The sequence below is a fragment of the Odocoileus virginianus genome, chromosome 33 (genome assembly GCF_023699985.2).
Source record: "Odocoileus virginianus isolate 20LAN1187 ecotype Illinois chromosome 33, Ovbor_1.2, whole genome shotgun sequence".
NCBI lineage: Eukaryota > Metazoa > Chordata > Mammalia > Artiodactyla > Cervidae > Odocoileus > Odocoileus virginianus.
Window position 1 is genome coordinate 25,383,088 of NC_069706.1, and position 25,501 is coordinate 25,408,588.

At 47.4% G+C, this 25,501-nt stretch overlaps 2 protein-coding genes across 2 annotated transcripts; both read right to left on the reverse strand.

The window, feature by feature from the left end:
* Nucleotides 1–365: 365 nt before the first annotated feature.
* Nucleotides 366–14,302, reverse strand: KIF22 (kinesin family member 22). Its single transcript, XM_020884638.2, has 14 exons — nt 14,236–14,302; nt 7,989–8,184; nt 6,602–6,729; nt 6,357–6,511; nt 5,755–5,964; nt 5,436–5,666; nt 5,146–5,299; nt 4,885–5,020; nt 2,803–2,971; nt 2,133–2,301; nt 1,686–1,753; nt 736–948; nt 589–648; nt 366–500 (listed from the first exon to the last, which is right to left on the reverse strand). Exons 1-14 carry the CDS (start codon nt 14,288–14,290, stop codon nt 453–455), a joined length of 1,992 nt encoding a protein of 663 aa, XP_020740297.1. The 5' UTR covers nt 14,291–14,302; the 3' UTR covers nt 366–452.
* An 8,392-nt stretch (nt 14,303–22,694) lies between these two features.
* On the reverse strand, nt 22,695–24,074 carry ZG16 (zymogen granule protein 16). The gene is made up of 3 exons (XM_020884612.2): nt 24,020–24,074; nt 23,704–23,836; nt 22,695–23,010 (listed from the first exon to the last, which is right to left on the reverse strand). Exons 1-3 carry the CDS (start codon nt 24,072–24,074, stop codon nt 22,695–22,697), a joined length of 504 nt encoding a protein of 167 aa, XP_020740271.1.
* Nucleotides 24,075–25,501: the final 1,427 nt, after the last annotated feature.

Sequence of the window (25,501 nt, forward strand, 5' to 3'; positions counted from 1 at the left end):
AAAGATTCCACCCCCCGCTTCCCTCCGCCAGCGGCCGTTATTCCGCGCGCACGCGCACAAACTCGCTGTCGTTGTCGAGCGGGAGAATAGGGGAGCGCGCGCCGGGGTTGCGGATGGGGCGGGGCTAAGCTCTAAGCGCGCGACCGCCTAACGGTCGTCGTCCTAGGGCTTTCGCGGGAGCTTTTTGTTTCCTCTCGGCCACCGTCCCGTCTCCCTCCCACTCCACCGGTTTATTTACAATCCTGCGCCGCTTCGTGTTTTCCCAAAGATGGCGCCCAAAGAAGTTTGCCGGCGGAGCTTGTGGCCCATCCCCGGGCAATTATACCCCGGCCCCGCCCCCGTAGTCCCAAGAATCAGGCTGAAGCAACGGGGTGAAAACTGTATTTACAAGACAAGCAGTTACACAAGGACTTAAAAAACGGGGGCGAGGGACAGAGGAGGGGAGCCAGCAGTCAGGAGGGGCCACAGCCCTGGCCCGCGGCAAGACCCAGGATGTTCGCCTGCAACACAGGAGGGAAGGGGAAAGCAGGTTTAGAGCCGGGCAGGGCACAAGGCAGGGGAACAAGGGGGCCCGAGCCGCGAGCTCACCTTCAGGAACGACTCCATCTGTTTCCCCGATATGCCCTCTACGCGTTCCAGGTCCTCAACCTGGCAGGACAACAGCGATGGGGAAGGGTCTAGGCCAAGTTCCCCCCACCCACCTCCATTCCAGGGCTGTCCTCCCTGGGCCATTACCTGGCTGAAGGGGCCGTGGAGCTCCCTCCAGCCCACGATGAGCTGAGCCTTCTTTTGGCCAATGCGCTGCAGGCTGCGCAGATCACGGGCTGAGCCTTCATTCAGCAAATCTAATATTTTTTGGCGACCATGGGCCAGTAACTCCGGGCTGATCTGTAGCTCCCAGCCGTCCTCAGCCTTCTCTTCTGGCTGTGAGGCATCTAAGGACTCTAGCTATGAGGCAGGAGGTGAGTGACAGAAACAGTTTGCTGTTCGGCCCACGGCAGTGAACCGCTCTGGACTCCTTGCCAAGGATAGGCGTCTTAACAGCAGCTACCTGCCCGTCCTCCCCAGCCTGTTTCCCTCTTGTTCAGGGTCTGTCCTGACACCCTTCCCTCTGGTCACTCTGGCGTTATTCCCAATTTATCTGATGTGTGAAAGAGTAGAATAGAATTGTGATGATCAAATGAGTTAATGAATGTAAAACACACAGTAAGCTCTTAAACCTGATCCCTCATTTCTGAAAAGGAAAGAATAAGTTCTTTCATCTCCAGGAAGGCACATATGATAAAGTTCTCAACAAATGACTCTCAATTGATGTCATCTCCGTTTAAAAATTGAGTTGGGTCTTTCAGTGTTATTTCTTGACTGTTTAGTTGTCTGCCTAAGTGGGCTCTGTAGTTTGTAGAGGGCAGGACCCATACACACTGTGCCTAGTAAGTAGCTACAGAAAGTGAGAGCCATTGGGAAGAAAGAAAAATAACAGGTGATGGACACCCATCCTGCTAGGTACATTCGTATTACCACATTTCATTCTAAATGCCCTGTAAGGCATTCAGAGGGTAAGCAACATGAAAGGGTTGTAAATAGCTGATAAGGGTTTGGACAGGCCACGTAACTCTGTGGCCAGTCCTCTTCCCACTAGAGGTCTCTGCCTTTTCTCCTGGGCTCAGCCTACAAGCTACTCTCACCTTTCTCTTCCGGCTTTTCTTCTTCAAGATATGGATCTCGGCATTTGGGGATGCTGCCTGCTCCTGAACTGAAAGTAAGAAGTATGAGCTGGAGTCAGAGCAGAGGCCACTTTTCAGCCCCCCTGGTAGCCATTTGGTCTTCCATTACTGATTCCTCAGTTCCCCTCCTCCAAGTTAACCTTCTCTTTTGCTTCCACAGGACCTTTCTCATACTTATATATGAAAGTAATCTCAGTTGGTCTTTCATGATAATCAGTCATGCGCTGGTCAGTCTACCCCACTGAACTAAATGACTGAGAGCAGTACACCCAGCTCTTACTATCCACTTTCCCCCTTTCCATCATGGTGGGAAGACATGAGTGACATAAAGACAGTTGCTTCAAACATCACCTTTCTTCCAAGATCTCAGTTATCTGGGCCCTTCTGGCCCCCTATAGCCAAACTTACTCAGTTGTAGAGGCATCACCACTGCCTTTTTGAGGGGCTTAGCCACTGTGACTGTACGGCGAGCAAGGGGTCGGAGCATTGTGGGAGAGTAGTTCTCTTTCTCCTTGGGGTCAGCAGCCTCCTGGGCCAGCACTTTGGCTTCCAGTTCTTTTTGCTTCATCTTAAGCCTCTGTTAGAAAGGATCAGGGAGAGATATGACCCAGAACCAACTTTAGGGCAGTGGACTAGGAAAGTGAGTGTGCAGGGGTCTGAGGCCTTAGAAGAGCAGAGTGAGCACCTACAAGAGAAACTACCAGGAGACAACTGGAGCCCAGGGTAATTAAGGGCTTTCTAATGACCAGGGCTGCCCAGAGGTGGAAGGAGCTTCTTTGTGAAATACTGAAGGGAAAGGCTGTTCAAGCAGAGTCCTAACTTAATTTGATCTGGGTTTTAGCAAATGGCAGTGTCTTACACTTATACCTGGAATTTTTTCCTCTTGTCCCCTCACCTGTGATCTCAGTTATTTTTCAAAGTTCAGTTAAGGACATTCAAGCAAAAGCTATAGAACGGAGGGATTCCAGTGTTGGGTGAAAACTGGATGCTGGTTCAGCCTTTCTGGTCCTTCCCTATCTGAAGATCCTCTGCTTCTCAAGGTCAGCAAGAATCCCAGCCCCAGCCTCCCAACAATTACCTCAATTTCCAAATCCTTCTCTTCCACCGTCTTCATGAGCACCATCCGCTCTCGCTTTGGGGTGCTCAGCAAAGGGGTCCCCTGGCTCCCCTGGGAGCCCAGCAGACGGTCCAAGCTTAGAAGACGCTCCAGCATTGCCGGATCCATGCTGCTTAGCTTCTGTAGGGGGCTGAGCACACAAAGAGGTTACTCCTCACTTACCTCTTCTCGCATCATCTTCTTCAGCAGCAGGATTCCCCTTATCCTGCCTTAACTTGGTGTTTCTGTGGTTCCAGAACCCAACTGTTAACTTGCTGGCAACCCTGAACAAGTTATCCAGACACCCTGGGTGCAGTGTCTTCTTCAGGTGAATGGGGATCAATCACTACCTGCCCAGGTAAACCTCTCAAGGAGGCCAGGAGATCAAATGAGAAGCATTTCATCACCACTGAATGGCAGGTATTCATGGGATCTAAGACATCCCCCTGCCCTGAGGGGTACAGTCGAACAGTAAGAAATCATAAGGTGACAGCAAGGGCCATCCGTCTGCCTGTTCATTTGGAGGAGCAGTTGGTGCAAGATTCACAGGGGAGGTCATCTTCAGCGGGGCTCTGAAAACCACTGAGGACCTCAAATGCCAAGCCTTTCTCCTGTGGGCAGTAGGAAAAGCCTATTCAAATAGAGACCTTTTTTCCTTCTGTCTAGAATTTCCCCCTCACATCTGATCTCAGTTATCATTCAAAGTCAGTTTGATGCCACCTTTCTGGTGATGCCAGCTTGGCTGTGTATCTTCTTCCTACACTATGAACTAGCTTCTCGAGGATAGAAATTGCCCTGTTCTTTATGTACAAGGGCCTCCGAGAGCAGGATCAGAAAGTACAGGTGAACACAGAAGTCATTTCTTCTTTCCTGGCTGTCGCAGAACAAAAGGATCCTCCTTCCCTATTGTGCTATGTACTGTCAACCTCGCGTCATATACGATGTTCTCGTCTTGCTTCCTCTACTGAAATGAGCCTGCTGAGGTTGGGGTCTGTTTGGGTCTGATGTGCTCCACGTCTGAGATTACCCAAGGTGCCTATCTGGCAGAGACCTTGCGTGTTCATGTGCTTTACAGATGTGCATGTGTATATGTTTCTCTGAGTCTGTACACATAGAAGAGGCCACTGCTGACAAATGGTTTAAGAAGGACACGATTGAGAGATGGGGTTCCGAGTGAACACAAGTATCCAAGCGCCTTCTGCCATCCTTTCTAAAATAGTGAGTTGGTGAAAAAGTTCGGGTTTTTCTGTAAGATGCTATGAAAAAACCTGAATGAATCTTTTGGTCAACCTGATACAACTGTCCCCTGGGGCAGAATGTGCACTAATCCTTGGCCTCCTCAGGTCACCTCTGTTCAGTTGTCTTAGGACTTAAGAGAGTTGAGAAGCTTTATTGGAGCTAGGAGTAGAAAAAGGACAAAGATCAAGATGCAAGTGGTTCCTTGGAGGGCTAGGTGGCCAGACACAGAAAGCAAGACCATTGAACGGGGATGACTTGAACATGAGTGCATACTGGGCCATGAGGTGGGGCTATCAGAACAGGAAGGGAGGTCACACACCTCCCTGGTTTAGAGAGGCCTTGTTTGGATTGAGGGTAGAAGCAGGGCAAAGTTAGGACAGCAGCTGACCCCATGGAAGGTCACAGAAAGGCTGGACTCTTGACACACAGACTGAGTCTCAATGAGACATCTTTCTTTTTATCTTCTTTGCTATGCTTTATCCTTGGGACCTGAAAGACCTGGTCCTCATTACTCCTTGAATCAGAAGCGAAAGTGCTCATCCTTGAAACATTGGTGCCAAAATGTTAGATTTTGCTGACTGCCTAAAGGATTGGAAAATGGAAAACGGGGGCAGGGGGTGGGGGTGGCGGCTAGGAGCTTTCTTATGACCCCTGCTAGCAGCATCAAAGCTAGGAGTTGCAGTGAATTCAGTAGAGTAGGATTTTGGCTGAATCCAGTAGAAGAACAAGTTCACAACTCAAGGATACAACAGACTAAACCCACAGCCACCCAACCCGGACACAACAGGAAAGGGGATGTGCCCAGACCCCTCCCTCTCTGCTCACCTGAGTTTCTGGGAGGCAGAGGCTGGAGCTACTGGGAGTTCGGGACTCCTGGTTTCCTCTTCCTCAGGGCCTCGGGCTCTCTTTGCCTCTGATGGGCCTAGCAGTTCTTTCTGAGACAGTTTAACAGGTGCCAAGACTAGGGGAAGATTGGAAGGTGGGGAAAGAGGGGGCGTCAATTTCTGTGCTGATCCTTGGTGGATTCAGCAAACTCCCCAGGTGTCCAGCCTTAGCCTATTCACTCCAGCCCACCCCAGTCCTCACCAGGAAGCTGCAGGCTCTCATTGGTAAAAGGCCGGTTGATTACTTCCTTGGACCTGGCTGCAAAGTTGAGTGCAGAGACTGTGTCCAGGTAGAAGCGTCTCTCAGGGGCAATGTTGGCAATGAGGATGCTGTGAGCTGAGCCACCCAGAGAGTCCTGAGAGACAGGGACAGGGCAGGGTGGGTAGGTCAGTAGCCTCACCTTCCCCCTCCCTGACCGCTGTTCCCTGATACCCTGGCAGGCCCGAGAACCCCCTTTTCCAGCCCCTTTTACCCGAGATTGGAGGCCTGACCTGCAACAGGCGAGTGAGCTTGCTGTCCCGGTAGGGTACTCGAGGGAGGCCCTGGTTCAAGGCATCCACCACTTTGCCCAATACAAACAGGGAGGTGTTGATGGCACCACTCTCCTTCAGCCTCAGGCCCTTGTTGCCTGTGCGCCGGTTGTCCTCTGAGCCAGCCAAGTCAATCAGGTAGAGTTTCCCCTCCCGCTGGCGAAATGGGGCCAAGCGTTCTCGCTGATCCACCTGGGGGCAAGAGCAAGGGCCCCCATTTAGTTCCCATTCCCGGGGCTCCACAGGTCCTCACCCCTATCGGGGGCGGGGGGGACCTCACCTTAACCAGGAGCACAGCATGACTGCGGGAGGAGCGCTGGTTGAGCCGGGTGGCTCCCACCGTCCGATTTCGGCTGGCTGGCAGGAAGTGCCGCTCAAAATCAGCAAAGCTAGTGATGGGCTTCTGCGTGAGGCCCGGAATCAGGATGTTTCCTCGGCAGTCTTCTCTGATCACCAGGTCTCCCGATGAAGGTTCCAAGAGGTCTAATACCTATGTGAGCAGTGAGGGGTAGGGCCAATTCTCCACTTACAGGCTGCCTACTTCCTGCTGTGGTTCTCATTTTCTTTGCTGGGTTCTCAGAGTTGTGCCATTTGCTACCCCAACCTCTGTCTTTCCAGGTCTCCTTGCTAGATCAAAACTTCATGTTCCAGAACCGGGTCTGATTTTTACCCTTTGTTTCTTCCCTCTTCAATCAGAAAGGGGCCTTGAGGACTTCCCGGTGGTCCAGTGGCTAAGACTCCACACTCCCAGTGCAGGGAGCCTGGGTTTGATCCCTGGTCAGGGAACTAGATCCCACATGGCTCAACTAAAGATCCCACATGTGCCCCAACTAAGACCCTGAGCAGCCAAATAAATATTTTAAAATGGGGCTAGGGGCTCACCTTTTCCTGGTAGATCTCTAAGTAGGACATAGTGACAGAGAGGGCCCACGGCCGGCCCTCAGCACCCTCCTCCCTTGTGAGCTGTAGGAGGTCCATGAGAGCCCGAGGAATCACCCCAGGCTGCTCTGGGCTGCCCAGCATTGTGTGTGTCTTCCCTGGGAAAAGAGTGGAGAGAGCTGTGAGATTTTCTTCCCCGTTCCCGAGTCCCTTCTGGCCCAGGGCTGCTCTGTATCTGGCCTCCTCACCTGCCCCTGTGGGCCCATAAGCGAGCACACTGGCATTCTGCCCTTCCAGCAAGTGCCTCAGGATGGGCTGCACCGATCCTGCATAGATGTCCTGCTGGGAGCTCCTCTCCCCGTAGAAAGCATCAAACCTGCGGGCAGGAAGAAAGGTAGGAATCAGTGGCAGGTTCCATTCTCAGCCAGGTCTAGAGGATAAAACTAGTCTCACATTTAAGGGTCTCTATTCTTCTTCTTATACAAAGATCTAAGAAAGTGCCCATGGAACACCTGTTCTATCCCAGTCTCTGTATTGGTGTAGAAACACGGAGATGAATTTGGTATCCCTACTCTTAGGAGTTCTGCAGTCTGGTGGCATAGACAGATACCCACACTTTGCTGCGACTCAGGAAACAAAGATGAGAAGGCACTAGAAGGAGGAACATTCTGCCTGGGGAAGGAGGATTTTTGCCAGAGAGAGGAGAGAAAGATACTCTAAGTGTCAAAAATAGCACACAAGACGTGGTATAAAAGGGCCAGGCTTCCCAATCCTTTTTCACATCACAGAATTTCTAGAAAGTGGCGTCTGTACACCACAACAGAGCAAAGACCAGATGAGGCTTGACACACCCGAAGCCTACTCACTGTGCTCTGACGGAGCAGCTCTGGCTGAGGCAGGGTTAGCACTGATACACGTGCAGTGTAGCATGTGCTGGGGGAAATGAGGCTGGCAAGAAACTGAAGCCAAGTTGTCAAGGGCCTAGAACAAGGTTGGCAAACTTTTTCCATAAGAAGCCAGATAGTAAATATTTTGGGCTCTGTGGACTACATAGTTCCTTTCACAACTGCTCACCCGTCACTGTAGTCAGGCAGAAAGCAGCCGCAGATAATATGTAAATAAATGAGCATGACTGTATCCCAATAAAGCCTTAGTTTATTGCAGATCTTAGTTTGCCACCCTCTGGCTTAGAATGATAGGCCGAGGAGCCTGAACTATAAATCTCCCAAGGAATTTTACAATAGCTGTGAGCTCTATCCCCCAAACGTGGGCGGTCTTCTCGGACACCACCCAGTCGCAGCCTGGGTTGGCGAGCTGGTCTGTTTCCTCAGTCCTTCCCACCCCTCTCAAAGGTCCGAGCTGGGCTCCCAGCTCACCTTTGCTGCTCCTTCCCCATTTTGTGCCTGCTTCCTCTCTAAGACTGTGAACAGTATCATGTATCTGATTCAGCCTCCAGCCTTTCCCGCACTATCCTAGAGAGGCCCTATCACAGAAACGAAGGTGTGACTAACAAAGCCGCACTAAGGAAGGAAGAAGGATCCTGAGGAGGAGGTCTGAGAAATCACTTCTGGGCAAGTGATTGTGTGAGCAGGCCTAGGAAAGCGAGAACGGGAGGGAGTAGGGCCTGAACCTTACTGGTATTTGAGAGTCTCCTGGTGGTTCCTCCAGTTGGCAATCTCCAGAGAACAGCTGTCCAGGCCCCGCACACAGGGGGTGTCGTTTTCTCCGGCTGTCCCATCCACAAATGGCCGCAGTCTCACAGCTACCCTCACTCGAGCTGGAAGTGGGCGCCGGGCAGCTCCCACCTTGCTTAGCCGACAGCGACCGGCTCCTGGAAGATGATTTTTAGGCGTGAGGTATGGTGGCAGCTTTGCTGAGAGGTAAGGGTAGGAGTGGGATTCCCAGGTGGTGCTAGTGGCAAAGAACCCAGCTGCCAGTGTGGGAGACATAAGAGACACAGCTTCAAACCCTAGGTTGGGAAGACACCCTGAAGAAGGGCATGGCAACCCACTCCAGTATTCTTGCCTGGGAAATCCCATGGATAGAGGAGCCTGGCGGGCTACAGTCCATAAGGCTGCAAAGAGTGGGACATGAGTGACACAACTGAGCACACACGAATACACAAGGGTAGGAGTCTTGGAGGTGGAGGCAGTTAATTGAGCTGACCCCTGAAGAATGAGTAGGGTCACTGCCAAGCAATCCAGGGAGAAGGAAAGGCGTGTGCAAAAAGTATGGAGGGGTGAAAGCACAGCCCCCATGTAGAACCGGTAAGGCAGGACTGTGTGTGTCCTGTAGGTGAGTCAAGCACAGAAGGGCAGGATGGAAGAGAAAGATGAATCAAATACATGGTCTCAGGCAGGGTGCCTGAGATTATCTATGGCTGGAACCATAAACCAGATCGTGTACTTAGCAAACATTCACATTTATGAAGCACTGGCTACGTGCCAGGCACACTTTAACTTCCATGGTGTCCCTGAAAGGTAGCATCTGTTAGTCCCATTTACCTGTGAAGACTAAGAGATGCCCCCCGTCCGCCCATAACCTTGACAACAGAAGCAGGGAAGGAAGCCTGAAGACTGTGTTCCAGAGACCCCTGGGAGGGTCAGGGGAATCAGCTCATCTCAGGGGAAGCTCTTTCCACCGTGGCCATGCTGGGTGTGTCCGCAAGTTTGGCCTCAGTTCCTATCCTGCTCAGTAGGTAGGTATAAGGGGGTGTAGATTGTAATGTGTATATAAATAACCTAGAGGATCTAAAGATTCTACATTTCTAGCAGCTTCTAGGTAATGCTTATGCTGCGGTGGGACACTGAATTGTCAAGGTGTGGCAGATCAGGACCTAGGGGATTCTTCTAGGATTAAGAAGTGGACATTTGCCCCCACCTAAAAACCAGTCATTGAATTCCCTGACCTTTCTGTGCCTCTGTTCTTACCTGGAGTTTCTTATATATATAAACTTGTACATACACACATGTGCCCCCCCTGCACAAACTGTTAAGTGATGGTTTTCTCTCCGTGGAGGGTCATGTGGGTTTATTTTCTATGTTACCCAGTTCTGTAATGGTGTAACATTTGCATTAAAAAATAACAGGAAAAAGAAAAAAAATAATAACAACAGGACTTCTCTGGTGGTCCAGTGGTTAAGTGCTTCCATTACAGAAGGTGTGAGCTCAGTCCCTGGTCAGGGAACTAAGATTCCACATGCCAAGCAGTGTGGTCAAAAAATTAAAAAAAAAAAAAAAAAAAAAAAGACACTGTGGACAACTTTGGAAAGGATAAAGTCAAGAGGCAGCCTCCAGTCCCTCAGCTTGCAAAGGCACTAACATGCAGTCCTTCTCTGTGGTAAGTTTTCTGTTTAGTTTGCTTCTTATAATTAAATCTAAGTCATTTGGCAGTGGGGGGGGGGGGGGTGGCAGTTATTTTTATCATCAAAAAACACAATTAAGACAAAACTGGAAAAGAAAAAAAGGCCTTTCTTTATGTGAGCTGAAAAAAATCTATGAGGTAGGTATTTCTGTATTTTAGATACTATAGCTCATAGCTAACAACAAAATTCAAACCTAGATTTCACCTCCAAAAATCTGCTTTTAATGAGGATGTCGTATTGCCTCCCTGTCACATACCAACTGGGAAAGTTCTTGGTAGTTCTGACTCTCCATTTTTGCTGGTGGTGGCAGCTGGTTGCTGGGAACCACAGACCTCATATAAGGTAGCAGGCTGGTATCTGTGGCCAACACAGAAGCAGCAGGACAAAAAGGTGGACAGGCTACCCCAGGAAGAATCTTTCATGTAAGTAAGGTATACCCAAAAGCAGATGGCCTGTTCCAAAAACTGGGCCTCTGTTCCTTCATCTGACAAATGAAGCTAGCAACCACATTTCTCACTTTAAAGTTTACAAAGCACTTGGGCATCTAGTTTTTATTTGACCCTCATGGCAGTCCTGAAAGTCAGAAGGAAGCAGAAACATGCAGATGAGAACTAAGACTGCAAGGAGGTCAATGACTTCTCAAAAATGTGTGCAGGAACCTCTCCTTGTCTGTCTTTCCCAGGGTTTTTTCAGTGAGAACAGGAGAACAGAGATGGTACATACAGAAGCACTTAAAGAAGCTCAGTGAGCAGTACAAGGGGCAGGGGAAGTCTGTGGTGATGTAGAAAGAGTATAGACTCTGGCTAGACAGAGCTGGATTTCAATTCCAGCTCTAACACTTATCAGCTTGTGATCTTGGGCAAGTGACTTAACATCCATGAGCCCCAGTTTTCTTGTCTATAAAATAGGGTGAGGAGGGCCTTGGAAGATCTTAATGAGGATTAAAAGAAGTAACATATAAAATGTCAACAGAGTAACTAGTACATGGTAAGTAGGTTGGTAACAATTCTAGTTAAGATGGCCTAGGTTCAAATCCTAGCTCTGCTACTTACAACTAACTAAATAACCTGGAGAAATGATTTTCCATTCCTATGCCTCAATTTCCACAACCTGTCAAAATGGGGATAAATAAAATACTTGTTGGGTTCTTATGGCAGTGAGTAAGGTCATTCACATAAAAGTGCTTAGAACAGCAATAGCATTGGTGTGTGTGTATAGGCTCAGTTATGTTCGATTCTTTATGACCCCATGGACTGTATGTAGCCTGCTAGGCTCCTCTGTCCATGGAATTTTCCAGGCAAGAATACTTAAGTGGGTTGCCATTTCCTATTCCAGGGGATCTTCCTGACCCAGGGATCAAACCCGTGTCTCTTGTGTCTCCTGCCAATTGGCCAGCGGATTCTTTACCACTGCGCCACCTGGGAAGCACAACAGCACTGGTACAGGATAAAAACCCAGTAAGCATCTTGTTATACATTCATGCATTTTCCAAATGAGGAAATGGCAGTATAGAGAGGTTAGCTAGCCTGCCCATAGTCAATAGCTAGCTAGTGACAGAGCTTCAGATGAAGGTCTAACTCTAAAGTGCATTATGTGATTCCTGGGCCTTCTTAGACCCTACATCCCCACAGGCCTCAGAGCCAGAGACAAGTTCCATCTACTAGCTGTGTGACCTTGGGAAGGCTTCTTTTTTTAACCTCTTCAAACCTCAGTTTCTTTTTATAAAAATAACTGTATCTACCTCGTAAGATTGTGAGGAGCCAGAGAAATAATGTACATACAGTGTTTTAACACAGTGCCAGTAGTAAGTACTCAGCAGATATCAGCTATTGTTTTAATTACACATTTCTCTTGCTACTCCCCTCAAGGCAACAACTCACTCCTGCCCTCATCACTCAGCAGGGTCACCAGTGACCTCTTCACTGCTAGAGCCCACAGCCTGGTTCAGTCCCCATCCTGTCTGACTTCCCTGCAGCACTCAACAGCCCGGATCCGCTTTCCTTTGGAAAATACATTTTTCCCTTATGTTTCCCTGCCACCCACCAGCTGTCTAGTCACTCCTCAGTTTCTTCCAGTCTTAGATGTTTTTCCTAAGCTCCTTCTATCCTCTTTCTAGATCAGAGTTGCTCAATTCCTGCACTATTGATATTGTGGGCTGGATAATTCTTGGGGGTGGGGCTCCCCTGTGCACTGTAAGAAGTTTAGCACATACCCCACCACCATCACCACTGCAACAACCAAAAATGTCTCCAGACAGTACAAGTGTCCCCATGGGGAACACAATTGCCCCCAGTTGAGAACAGCATTACTGACTGACTAATTTCACGGGCATGGTCACCTGTGCTCCTGACTTCGATGACCACCTCAAGGCTGATGACTCCTAATTGACCCCTCCACACCAGAGTGCTCTCTGCTGCCCTGACACCTCCTCTTACATGGTATTTCAACTCCACTCGTCTTAAACTGAATCCTTCCCCATCCCTCTGCAACCCCAACTTCCTTCTACGCTCTCTAAAGTAAATAAATGGAACCAACCCCAAAGATCAGAGCGGCTTTCTTAACTCCATCTTCTCTCTCATTTCTCACACCAGTTCTTTATTAACATATGCTAATTCTACCTTTTTAAAATAAGCCCACTTCTCTCCTTTCCTACTGGGCAGTCTTTGCCAAGGTTGTCTTCATTTCAACAGCCTCCCCGCTGGTCTCCTTGCCTCCAGTCTCATTCCCTTCGGATCATTCTCCCTCTGCTTCCTCCCCAGCTTCTCCATCACAGTCTACTGCAGCTGTACATTTGTCTGTCTTTTTCATCTAACTGTAAATTCAGTGAAAACAAGTCTTACTTGGCTTGCCTTTATATTCCCAACATCCAGCACAGAGTAGGCTCTCGGGGGGTATTTGCTGAACAAATTAAGATCTGTCAAATGAATAACATAAATTGTGGCCACTGCCAGTCTTCCTCCAAAGCTCAGAGTCCAGGGGAAGATGGAAAGAGAGGCACACTCACACAATTGCCAATGGTAGAAGAGTCTATTTCACCATAAAAGCCACTTTGAAAAAAAAGAATAATTTTTTTAAAAAGTCACTTTGAGGGGCAAAGTTAGCACTTCTAATTATTTTTAATTTTCCCCTCTCCCACAATTCCCAAGCTTCATTCAACTTGAGTCTTCTTTTATTGATAAGGAAATTGAGCCAAAGAGAGCGTCTTTGGCCTCTCTTTACAACATAAATAAGAAATAGATCAATTAGTGGTCTTTTTGTTCCAACAAAGCCTGGCAAACTTCTATCCAACCTTTGAAACCCACCTCAAATACACTGCCTTAATAAAGTCTTCCTAGAATACCCAAGAGTTTATTTCAGATTCTGTGTTCCCTATAGCAGTTTATACATACCTCTCAATGCTTTTCATGATGTTATCGATTTTTATGACTATCTACTGAAACAGACTAAAGCTCCTCTAAAGGAAGGGACAATATTTATTCAAGCATTTTTGATATCTACAGTGTACCTCAGTCTTGGAAGGCTGAGGGTAGGTTGTGCTCAGATGGCAGGAATATCATGTGCCTGGGCAAAATGGTTAAAAGCAGAGATTCTAGAATCAGATTTGCTGAGTACGAATTCAGACTCCACTATTTACTGGTTGTGTTAACTTTGAGCAAGCTTTTTAACCTATCTATGGTTCTTTGGTTTCTTCATCTGTAAAACAGGAACAATAGTAAACTACCTCAGAGCAGCATGTAGAGATTAAATGATTTATCACCATAAAGTACTTACAACTGTGCCTCACCCCTAGCAAGGCTCAACATGTGCTTGACATCCTACTAAATAGGTTTGTTTCCAAACAGGGCCCAACAAACAGTAAGGTCTCAGATAAATTCTATGGTGCCCATTATAATCACTGACCAGAATTCAGTGTACAGGAAGACTGTAGAGCAAGATTCTGAATGCTCTAGTAACCTTTCCAAACTTAAAACGGTTCTGACTTGCAGGACTATAAGAAAAGGAAACAGTCCCTATTTCCCTTTTCTGTGATAACAGCACATCTTATGCTGTCAGCTCACACCCCGCTGCAGACCGTCTGAACCTCTTACCTCTCTCAGGGATCTCCCTGCACCCAAACAACACGTCATACAAGAACTCTTCCCCCAAACGTGTATCTAGATCCCTTTTGTCTCTATGGATAGAGTATAAAGTTGGCTACTTTTCGCTCGCTTACTCCTGTAATCTTCCGAGATGGGTCACTGTCCCCATTTTATTAACACAGAAAACTGAAGTTCACAAGGGAAAAGTGAGCTACGGTCAAAAATGCGCCAGAACTGTCTCAACCCGGGTCTACAGACCGACACCGAGAACAGGAAGCAGAACTGCGACTCCCACCCACACTCCCAGCTTTCTCCTCCCCGCCCCCGCGCCATTCCGCGGTCTCCGGAATAACTCACGGAGCCCAGACTGGACTCCGACCCATCACCCCGCAAGACTCCAGGCTGCAGCAGCCGCCCTGCCCGACTCGGGCTAGCTTACCCGAGACCGCCGCCGCCATCTCGCGTCGCCTCCGCGCCGGGACCCCCGCGTCCATCCCACTCCCTCCCCGGGCCCGCCTCTCTATTCGAATTTCCCGCTGCCCCGCCCTCTCCACGGGGTTACACCAATCACGGCTACTCGTCGCCGGAAGCTCCTGCATGTGCCTACCATTATCCCGCCCTCTAGGGCTCGCCTCCAGGTCCTGCAAGAAAAAGTTCCCCTGGCGGAGAACGCATGCGCCTACGTCGACTACTTAGCCGTTGACGTCCAGCCGGCGCTCCCGCGCCAACTCCGCCGCTCTAGGCTTTCGCGACAGTGGCCGTCTGGGCCACTAGTGAGCGCTGCGCGTACTGGGCTCCCGATACCTTCTGGGTTTCGAGGGGTAGATTTGCGTTAAGTGTAGGCTTTTCGCTTCATTCCCCGCCCTCCCCCCCAAATAGCTACGAATCGTGGTATGAATTGAGCAAAGGGTGATCGAAGGCACTTGACTGAATAAAACTTTCGCTATTTTAGTGGCAGAATAAAAGCACGTTATAGGAATAAAGATGTAGCACGGGAAGGGGATTATTCTAAAGGACTGGCAGTGATCTCCAGCTTTACAGGTTCTTGCCTCAGAAGTTGTTTCTCGCCTTTGTGGGGTGGGAATCATTTTGTGGATTTGGGCACTTTGCCATCAGGGCCAGTCAGCGGTCTAGTCACTGATTTAGGTCAGGACGACGCTGTCTAGATTGTGGATAATCACGTTGCACTCACTTCTTGCTGACCCCAAAGCCACTCTGAGGTGTAGAGGCCAGGTGACGTAAGTCCTCTTACGTCTTATTTCTGAGCCGAGGAGACCAACTCGGATGTGCTTTACTTCGTAACTCAGCACTCAGCATGTTCCTGGTCCGTCTCAGGCATCGTCCAACTCTTACTTAGTGACTTAAATCTTGGTCAACTTGACCCTTGTTCCCATGTCCTGTGGGTCTAGCCAGTTAAATAGTTCCCTAGCCCTTGTGGAAGCTTAACCATCTTTGAGCTCCTGGTAGGGCCATGGTTTAGACATTATGTCCAACATATCAGAAAACAAATACAACACCAGTGGTTCTCAATTTTTTTGGCCTTGGAATGCCTTTGAATTCTTAAAAATTAAGGCTCCAAAGCATCTTCTGTTTGTATGGGGTTTATCCATATTTACTGGGTTAGAAATGAATACAAGTTTGAAACATATATTAATACACTTTTTAAAAATTACAGAAACAAATCCATAGAGACAGAACGTTGATTAGTGGTTGACAGGGAATGGTAAGGAATTGATGAACTGGGACTGTTGCTAATAGATTGAAATTTCTTTCAGGGGTGATGGAAATGTTCTGGAATTAGACAGTGGTGATAGATGCACAACACAGTGAGTGTACTAAAAACCACCAAAATGTACACTTAGAAATGATAAATTTTATGTTATATGAATTATGTCTCCATTTTAAAATTGCCCAAAATTGCAATAAGAAACTCTTTACATATAACATAGATAACATTTTAATTTTTAAAATAACTATTTTCCAAAGCAAAGAAAAAAGAAGAGTGACATTGTTTTACCTTTTTACAAAGGTAATGTCTGGTTTGAACTTCCCAGGTGATGCAGTGATAAAGAATCCACCTGCCAATGCAGAAGACTCAGGAGCCTCGGGTTCGATCTCTGGGTGGGAAAGATTCCCTGGAGTAGGAAATGGCAACCTTCTCCAGTATTCTTGCCTAGAAAATCCCATAGACAGAGGATTCTGGTTGGTTACAGTCTATGGGGTTGCAAACAGTTGGACACAACTGAGCTTGCATGTGCAATGTCTGGTTTAAGATGAAATAGCAGGATTCTTATATGTGCTTCTGTATTCAGTCTGTTGTAATATCACACATCATATAACCTCTTGAAAACTCAGCAGTATACTCAAGAAAGAATTTAAGTAAAAACTCAAATGGTATTTCAGTTTTTTAATGAAAATAGTTTTGGCCTTGCAGACCCCTAACAGTGTCTCAGGGATCTCCAGAAGTTCCTACGCCACACTTCAAGAACCATTAGAGGATTGGCATTTTGGTCTTCCCTGCACTCTACAGAGGACTATTTGGGCTTCGCTAGTGGTGCAAGTAGGAAATAGATTTAAGGGACTAGATCTGATAGACAGAGAGCCTGATGAACTATGGACGGAGGTTCGTGACATTGTACAGGAGACAGGGATCAAGATCATCCCCAAGGAAAAGAAATGCAAAAAGGCAAAATGGTTGTCTGAGGACTCCTTACAAATAGCTGTGAAAAGAAGAAAAGTGAAAATTAAAGGAGAAAAGGAAAGATATTCCTATTTGAATGCAGAGTTCCAAAGAATAGCCAGGAGAGATAAGAAAGCCTTCCTCAGCGATCAATGCAAAGAAATAGAGGAAAACAACAGAATGGGAAAGACTAGAGATCTCTTCAAGAAAATTAGAGATGCCAAGGGAACATTTCAGGCAAAGATGGGTTCGATAAAGGACCGAAATGGTATGGACCTAACAGTAGCAGAAGATATTAAGAAGAGGTGGCAAGAATACACAGAAGAACTGTACAAAAAAGATCTTCACGACCCAGATAATCACAATGGTGTGATCACTGACCTAGAGCCGGACATCCTGGAATGTGAAGTCAAGTGGGCCTTAGAAAGCATCACTACGAACAAAGCTAGTGGATGTGATAGAATTCTAGTTGAGCTATTTCAAATCCTGAAAGATGATGCTGTGAAAGTGCTGCAGTCAATATGCCAGCAAATTTGGAAAACTCAGCAGTGGCCACAGGACTGGAAAAGGTCAGTTTTCATTCCAGTCCCTAAGAAAGGCAATGCCAAAGAATGCTGAAACTACCGCACAATTGTACTCCTCTCACATGCTAGTAAAGTAATGCTCAAAATCCTCCAAGCCAGGCTTCAGCAATACATGAACCGAAAACTTCCAGATGTTCAAGCTGGTTTTAGAAAAGGCCGAGGAACCAGAGATTAAATTGCCAATATCCGCTGGATCATCAAAAAAGCAAGAGAGTTCCAGAAAAACATCTATTTCTGCTTCATTGACTATTCAAAAGCCTTCGACTGTGTGGATCACAATAAACTATGGAAAATTCTAAAAGAGATGGGAATACCAGACCACCTGACGTGCCTCTTGAGACACCTGTATGCAGGTCAGGAAGCAACAGTTAGAACTGGACATGGAACAACAGACTGGTTCCAAATAGGAAAAGGAGTATGTCAAGGCTGTATATTGTCACCCTGCTTATTTAACTTATATCCAGAGTACATCATGAGAAACGCTGGGCTGGAAGAAGCACAAGCTGGAATCAAGATTGCCAGGAGAAATATCAATAACCTCAGATATGCTGATGACACCACCCTTATGGCAGAGAGTGAAGAGGAACTAAAAAGCCTCTTGATGAAAGTGAAAGAGGAGAGTGAAAAAGTTGGCTAAAAGCTTAACATTCAGAAAACTAAGATCATGGCATCTGGTCCCATCACCTCATGGGAAATATATGTGGAGACAGTGGAAACAGTGTCAGACTTCATTTTTGGGGGCTCCAAAATCACTGTGGATGGTGACTGCAGCCATGAAATTAAAAGACGCTTACTCCTTGGAAGGAAAGTTATGTCCAACCTAGATAGCATATTAAAAAGCGGAGACATTACTTTGCCAACAAAGGTCCGTCTGGTCAAGGCTATGGTTTTTCCAGTGGTCATGTATGGATGTGAGAGTTGGACTGTGAAGAAAGCTGAGTGCCAAAAAATTGATGCTTTTAAACTGTGGTGTTGGAGAAGACTCTTGAGAGTCCCTTGGACTGCAAGGAGATCCAACCAGTCCATCCTAAAGGAGATCAGTCCTGGGTGTTCATTGGAAGGACTGATGCTGAAGCTGAAACTCCAGTACTTTGGCCACCTCATGTGAAGAGTTGACCCATTGGAAAAGACCCTGATGCTGGGAGGGATTGGGGGCAGGAGGAGAAGGGGACGACAGAGGATGAGATGGCTGGATGGCATCACCGACTTCATGGGCATGAGTTTGAGTAAACTCCGGGAGTTGGCGATGGACAGGGAGGCCTGGCGTGCTGCGATTCATGGGGTCGCAAAGAGTCGGACACGACTGAGCTACTGAACTGAACTGAAGTGGTGCAGACAGTAAAGAATCTGCCTCCAATGCAGGAGACTTGGGTTGCTCGCTGGATTGGGAAGATCTCAAAGCTCCCCTGGAGAAGGGAATGACTACCCGCTCCAGTATTCTTGCCTGGAGAATTTCATGGATGGAGGAACCTGAAGGGCCACAGTCCATGGGGGTCACAAAGAGTCAGACACGACTGAGCAACCAGCACTTTTATTCAGGTTTTCACATCTGTGGTCAGTTCCCAGATATATGGTAAGATACCTGCCAGAAATAGTGAAGAGTGTAGCTCAGGGAGTCAGGACTTCTAAGATCAAAAAAATAGCTTAGGTACAGGGCTTTGCTGCCAGGCGCCTGGGGTCAAGATATTTAACCTCTTTGTGCCTTAATTTCCTTAGCTCTTGAAAGGGAATGACGGTTGGATCTACTTCCTAGGCATCTGCATCTGCCTGGTGGCAATTCCAATTGTTAAACACCTGATATTCCAAGAGGAACAATAATTTAAAAAGAAAAAAAAAATACTTCCAAGCTGTATCCTTAAGTAGCAAAGGAGAGCAAACTTGGATATAAGAGCTGACACCAGGGACTTCCCTGGTGGTGCAGTGGCTAAGGTTCTGTGCTCCCACTGCAGGGAGCCCAGGTTCAGTCCCTGGTCAGGGAACTAGATCCTACATGCCACAGCTAAGAGTTCAAATGCTGCAACTAAAGATCCTGCATGCCTCAACAAAGATCAAAGATCTTGCATACTACAACTAAGAGCTGACACAGCCAAATAAATAAATAAACATTAGAAAGTAAACATTAAAAAAAAAAAACTCAATGAGTCCAAAAGCTATTTAGTTTTTCTTTTGTATTCCCCATCTCAGAATATCCTTCTTCCCAGTTGCCCAAGCTACGGATGTGGTAGTTCTCCTAGATTCTCTTTCACTCACCCTCTTGCATTTACTTATCAATTCTTCTGAGCCTATCTTCCCCCTCAAATCTCTCAAATTCTTCCCTTTTCTCTCTCATGTTATTGCCTTTGTACAGACATTGTCATTTCTGATCTAGAACTAGTCTCTTAACTATTTTATCTCATCCTGCTTTATCTTTAGTCCATTTCCCCCAATTTACACCAGAAAAATGATGTACAGCATATCAATCTGATGGGCAAAATTTGGTTCAATGCCATCCCATAATCCATAAAGTTTAAATAGTTCAGTATTATGTTCATGGTTCCTGCCTTTCTATGAAGCTTCATCTTTTGCCCAATTGTGCTTTGCATTTTGCCTGTACTGAACCACTTGTAGTTCTCATATCTTCATATTTCTACATAAGCTAGACTCAGTACTGTTCCTCCACAGACACACACAGACAGACTTCCCTGACCTCCCAGAGAAAGTCAACCCTCCTTTTGGCTCTCTTAGCATATTATGAAAAACACCTTTGTTATGGCACCAAACCAACAGTTTAACTAGAGGAAAAGAACCAGATCTTCAGTACTGCTTGTATTCCTACCCTTTAGCAGGGACTATTTGGTAAATGTGTGATTAGCTTAATTCAGCAATCTTAAAACTCAAGTTTTTAAGTAAGGGGACATTTTCCTTAATCATAATCTCCTGCCAAAACCTAATAAGGACTAGATAAAAGCCAGGAATCCCTCCCCTCAATTCCCTTCTGCCATGGCTGCCCCTTTGGTGCCAGTCCCCTAACTGGGTGCAAAAAAAACCAAACAGGCTTTCCTAAAGTTGACCAAATATCTGATCTGTCAAAAAGCTGTCAGATTCAGCCATAAGAAGGACTAAAGTACTGATATATGCTCTAACATGGGTGAAACTTGAAAATACTATGTTAAATGGCAGAAGCTAGACATAAAAGGCCACGTTGTATAATTTGATCTGTGTGAAATGTCTGGAATAAGCAAACCCATAGAGACAGAAAAGAGATGAGGGTTACTAGGGGCTGGGGGAGAGGAGAATGGAGAGTGACTGCTTCATGGGGACAGGGTTTCTTTTTGAGGTGGTGAAAGTATTCTGGGATTAGAGAGTGATGATGGTTCCACAATCTGTGAATACACTAAATACCTCTGAATGGCATACTTTAAAAGGGGGAATTTTAGACTTCCCTGGTGGTCCCCTGGCTAAGAATCCACCTGCAATGCAGGGGACATGGTTCTATCCCTGCTCAAGGAGGATTTCACATGCCGCAGGGCAACTAAGCCCACGCGTCAAAACTACTGAAGTCCCTGCACTCTAGAGCCAGGGCTCTGTAACAAGAAAAGCTACGATGAGAAGAAGTCCATGAAGAACAAGGAAGACCCAGCCAAAAAATAAATAAATAAAAATTTAAAGGGTGAATTTTATGGGTCTTCCCTGGCCAGCCAGTGACTAAGACTTGGTGCTTCCAATGCAGGGGATGTGAGTTCCATCCCAGGTTGGGGAACCATGCCTATCATCCCACAGGACACGGGGGCACAGTCAAAAAGTGGGGTGAGCCTGGTGCACTGGGAAGACCCAGAGGAATCGGGTGGAAAGGGAGGTGGGAGGGGGGATGGGGTGGGGAATACATGTAACTCCATGGCTGATTCATGTCAATGTATGACAAAACCCACTGCAATGTTGTGAAATGGTTGGCCTCCAACTAATAAAAATAAATGAAAAAAAAAAGTGGGGTGAAGTTTATCTTATGTGATTTATATATCAATAAAAATATAGTTTCATAATATTCCATTCCATGGACTTGAGAGAAATAAAGGCATTTTTATAGAAAACAGACTAGTCATGAGTTTGTATCATACTAATATTTCTTTATAAAATTACATATACATGACAGTTATTTTTGTCTAATTGGGAAAAAATGTGACCAAAATTCCCTGGGATGTGAATAAACCTAATGGGAGCAATGAGTAATCACCACCACGAGCACAAATAAGCAAACAAAAAACTGTCAAAAATTTGGGACCGGGAACTAGAATTTCCAAAGCAACTATATGCCCTTAAATCCTTGCTGAATCTGTCCAGTCCCCCTAATGCTTCCCCTGAACTCTAAGCAGCCCCTTCAGTTCATGGGAACATGATGGAAAATCTCCACCCCAACTCCACCTCCTTGAATGCCCTTTTGTTTTGAGGGTAAAATTGGCAGAGTGGGCTTCCCTGGTGGCTCAGTGGTAAAGAATCCACCTGCCAATGCAGGAGATGCAGGTTCGATCCCTGAGTTGGGAAGATCCTCTGGAGAAGGAAATGGGAATCCACTCCAGTATTCTTGTCTGGGAAGTCCCATGAACAGAGGAGCCTGGCGAGCTACAGTCCATGGGGTCATAAAGAGTCGGATACAGCTGAGTGACTAGACAGCAACAACAGTTGGCACTGTAGAAGCTGTTGAGGTGGTGGCTTCTGGAGGAAACGACTGAGGTCTGAGAGAGCTGAGCATGGACCCCATGTTTAGTGTAAAGACGGGAACTAGGTGTAAAGACAGTGTAAAGACGGGAACCTGGATGGGGTAAATAGCCAGAGTCCTTGGCAGGCACTCAGGCTCAATTTTGGGAGTCAGGTGGGTTCTGGGGAAGAACGAAGGATGCCGAACCAAGCACCCATGAATTGAGAGTGGGTTGAGGTCAGGAGAGTGAGGTGACAGCCTGTTTGTTGGTGGAGAGGCACTGTCTCAGGAAGACAAAGGAGGAAAGGGCTAGAGAGTGAAACACCTGGAGTTTGGTGATAAGCCATGACTTGGCCTTACCTTCAGCCTCCAGTTTGGGTAAACACATGAAAAAAAGAATCGGTTCAGGCCAGAATCTTATCTCCTCTATATTTCTAAAAGCTATCTCAACTGAAAATACTTTTGTAAAATTTACTTAGTTATTTGGGCTGTGCTGGGTCTTTGTTGCTGCACTCTGACTTTCTCTAGTTGTGGTGAGCCCTGGCTGCTCTCCTGTTGCGGTGCATGGGCTCCTGGGCTTCACTGGTTGTGGCGAATGGGTTTAGCCGTTCCTCGACATGTGGGATCTTCCCAGACCAGGCATCGAACCAGTGTCTCTTGCACTGGCAGGCAGACTCTTAACCCCTGGACCACTAGGGAAGACCTTATCTCCTCTTGATAAATTATGAAGAAAAGCTCAGGATTCTTCCACCTTTCTCTCTCATCCTCCCACTCTTCCCCAGACTAACACACAACAAGTAGCCAGAAATGAGATTCGCACATCCCTACCCAGAGTCAAGAGGTATATCCCACTAGCTGTAGTCATGCCCTTTTATTGTTTTTTTTTTTTTTAATTGAGACATGTGGTTGGTGGTTAGTGGTGAGTGGGTTCCCAGGTCCCCATCGCAGGGTTGCGGTGCAACTCAGCAGCTCTCGTAATCAGAGGGGTAGAAGTCCCAGTGGAAGCCGATGGCATCAATGAGGGAGCCAGCTCGGCCACTGAAGAATCGTAGCACAGTGTTGGGGTACAGGGGGGCAGCGTTGAAACTCGTGCCTTTGTCTTTCCCGAAAGACAGGAAACGGAACTTGTCGGTCACAAAGACCAGCTTTCTCAGGTAGGTCTTGTACTTTCCCGACACCTGGACGATGGACTCCCCAGGGTAGAGAAAGATCTCGTCCAGGTCTCCCGAGGTGCCACCCACATAGTCGCTCCACACCGTGCCGTAGCGCACCTGGAGACTAGGGGCGGAGTGAGGAGGGAAGGAAGGCAGACACTGAGTAAGGTGATCAGGATTCAGGAGCTGTTGGCCTACAGACTGAGACCTTCAGACTAGTGACAGAGATGACAGCCCCGAAGAGTGTGAGGGTTGGATGAGCCCTGGAAGGTCATACACGGAACTTCAGCGCCTCATCTTGATGATGAACAGGCTCACAGAGGGAAAACAGCTTGCCCGGAATCACTCAGACAGTAAAAATCAGAGCTTGCCTTTGAAGTCTACGTTCCCATTGGGCCCCCACCCGCTACTTGAAAGAAGAAAAGGGATTTTTTTTTTCCCCAAAACATCTGAAAGGCCCCTATGAGGGGAGAGACTTGTTCGTGCTGTGCCAGGCTCCAGTGTCAGAAGGACACACGTTTGGGGAGAGGCATCAAGCTAGAGACAGAGGATGCCAGGCAGGATTTAAACCTCAGGTGGGGGTAAACTAGACAACGCCCAAGTCCTTCAGAGCTTAGGTTATATGATTTACTCAAGATCACACATGTGGGAGTCTTAGGGGTTTCGGCAGCACAGGTCTCAAATCCAAGTCATCTAATAACTTTTCTGTATCATGTTGTCCCTGTGACTTGCTGATGTGACCCAAAGTGACTGAGACCTTCCTAATTTAGTAAGATCCTAGAAGGTCGCCAAAGTACAGAATCTCAAAGATGCTTACCCTACGATGTAGTAACTGCTGACTCGGAGGCGAATGGCGGTGATGGGGCCATCCAGCTGGTTTCCAGACTGGGAGAATCGTTCTCCTCCCCCGCCTCCGTATTCTCCACTGTAGGAGGAGTCCCTGGGCTGAACTGGAGGGAAAGGAGGTGTTGGGGGGAGAAATCCCCTGAGAGCTCAGTTTCTCCCCATCACCCCTCTTCCTCCCACAACTTGGTTCCCACCACCCCAAGTCAGCCTCTGAAAGCCTTGGCTGCCAGCAGTGCAGGCGGCTGTCTTCCCCTGATCTAGTCCTGGGCTTCAGGCTTCTCACTTACTCTCTGTGGCAGAGGCTGAGGCACAAAGAAGGGCGAGAAAAGCAATGGTCAACATCCTGAGGCTGGAGTGAGAAGAAAGGAGAAAGTGAATGGTTGCCCTTATCCCCTCGGAGATCATTTACCCCTGGTAAGGCACCCCTGACCTCCAGGTGAGTCTCAGGGTTCTTGGTCCTTCAATTCAGACCTCATCCACTGAGTCTTGGGCTTCGAAAGAACTGTCCATAGTCTCTAGTCCTGTTCATCACAGATACTATCTTATGTGTCCTTAATCCCTCTCCCTCTCCCCTGTCTGGCTACAATCAAACCTCCTCTTCCCTCCCAAGCCGGATCAATCCTGACTTTCTATCTGGACTAAGCTGTGTCAACCCCTGTTCCCTCCTAGCACAAAGCAGGAAAGGAATTTTCCAAAGAAGTGAGGGACTTCCCTGGTGGTTCAGTAGTTAGGTCTCTGCACTTCATTGCGGGGAGAACAGGTTCCAACCCTGGTTGGGGAACTAAGACTTACAAACCAAATGGCAAAGCCAAAAAAAAAAAAAAAAAAAGTGGAGGACATCTCCAAATCATAGAGATGGTTGAGTTCATCAAACCAGGAGTCTGAGAAAAGCCTAATGGAAGTCAGGCTGGGGTAGATTGGCCCAGCTTGTGGGGCATCTGGGACATAGTTTAAATTCCTAGGTTGTTCCTTTTCTCAAATTGGAAGGAAAAGAGCATTTTAGAGCATTTATCTGTCACTTGGAGAATGAAGGAAGATGGTAATAGAAGAGACAGTCAGCATCACCATCCAAGCAGTTCTGGTGGAGATGGGATAGCCCAAGAAGTTTGAAAAGGAGCTAGAATCAGCTCAAGATATTGGATCCCAGGTGCCTGGTCTATTTGTCATACCTCTTTCTCCACTAACACAGATTTGGCCATGGGTGTATCCCAGGTGTCTCCAGCCCTACAGCTGAGATCCAGACATCTTTACATCTAAGACTAGCTCCGATTCAGATGCCCCAGTTAGCTGACACGGAGGTCTCTCCTGCTCAGTCTAGGAAGTCTCTTCTTCAGCTCACCTTGAATTTCCCCCTAACTCAGATCCAGGAATCCCTGTCACCCCTTAGCCCACACCTCTGTCACCCCTCACCTGGCAGTTTCAAGTGCAAAATAGCCCCCCTAGAAACTTCCAGATCTTTTATACCAAGTCCAAGCCCTTCCCCCTGCTGTTTATCGTGTGAACCTCACCTCCTGAGCAAGCACAACCAGACTCCTAGGATCAGTTGTCAGGCAGGGTCTGGAACTTATCCTACCCCAAGGGTTACAGGTGGCAGGGTGGGGTCAACTCTGGGCCAAGGCCTGATCTCAGGAGAGGCAGAATAAACTTGGGAAAAGATCACCAACCGAAAGGCCAGCAGCTGTGGGTAGACAGCACTACTAATCACCTGGTGCTATCCAGGGTTCTCCCTCCCCTATTTGGCTTCTGCTGGTGCCCTTACCTGCAATCTG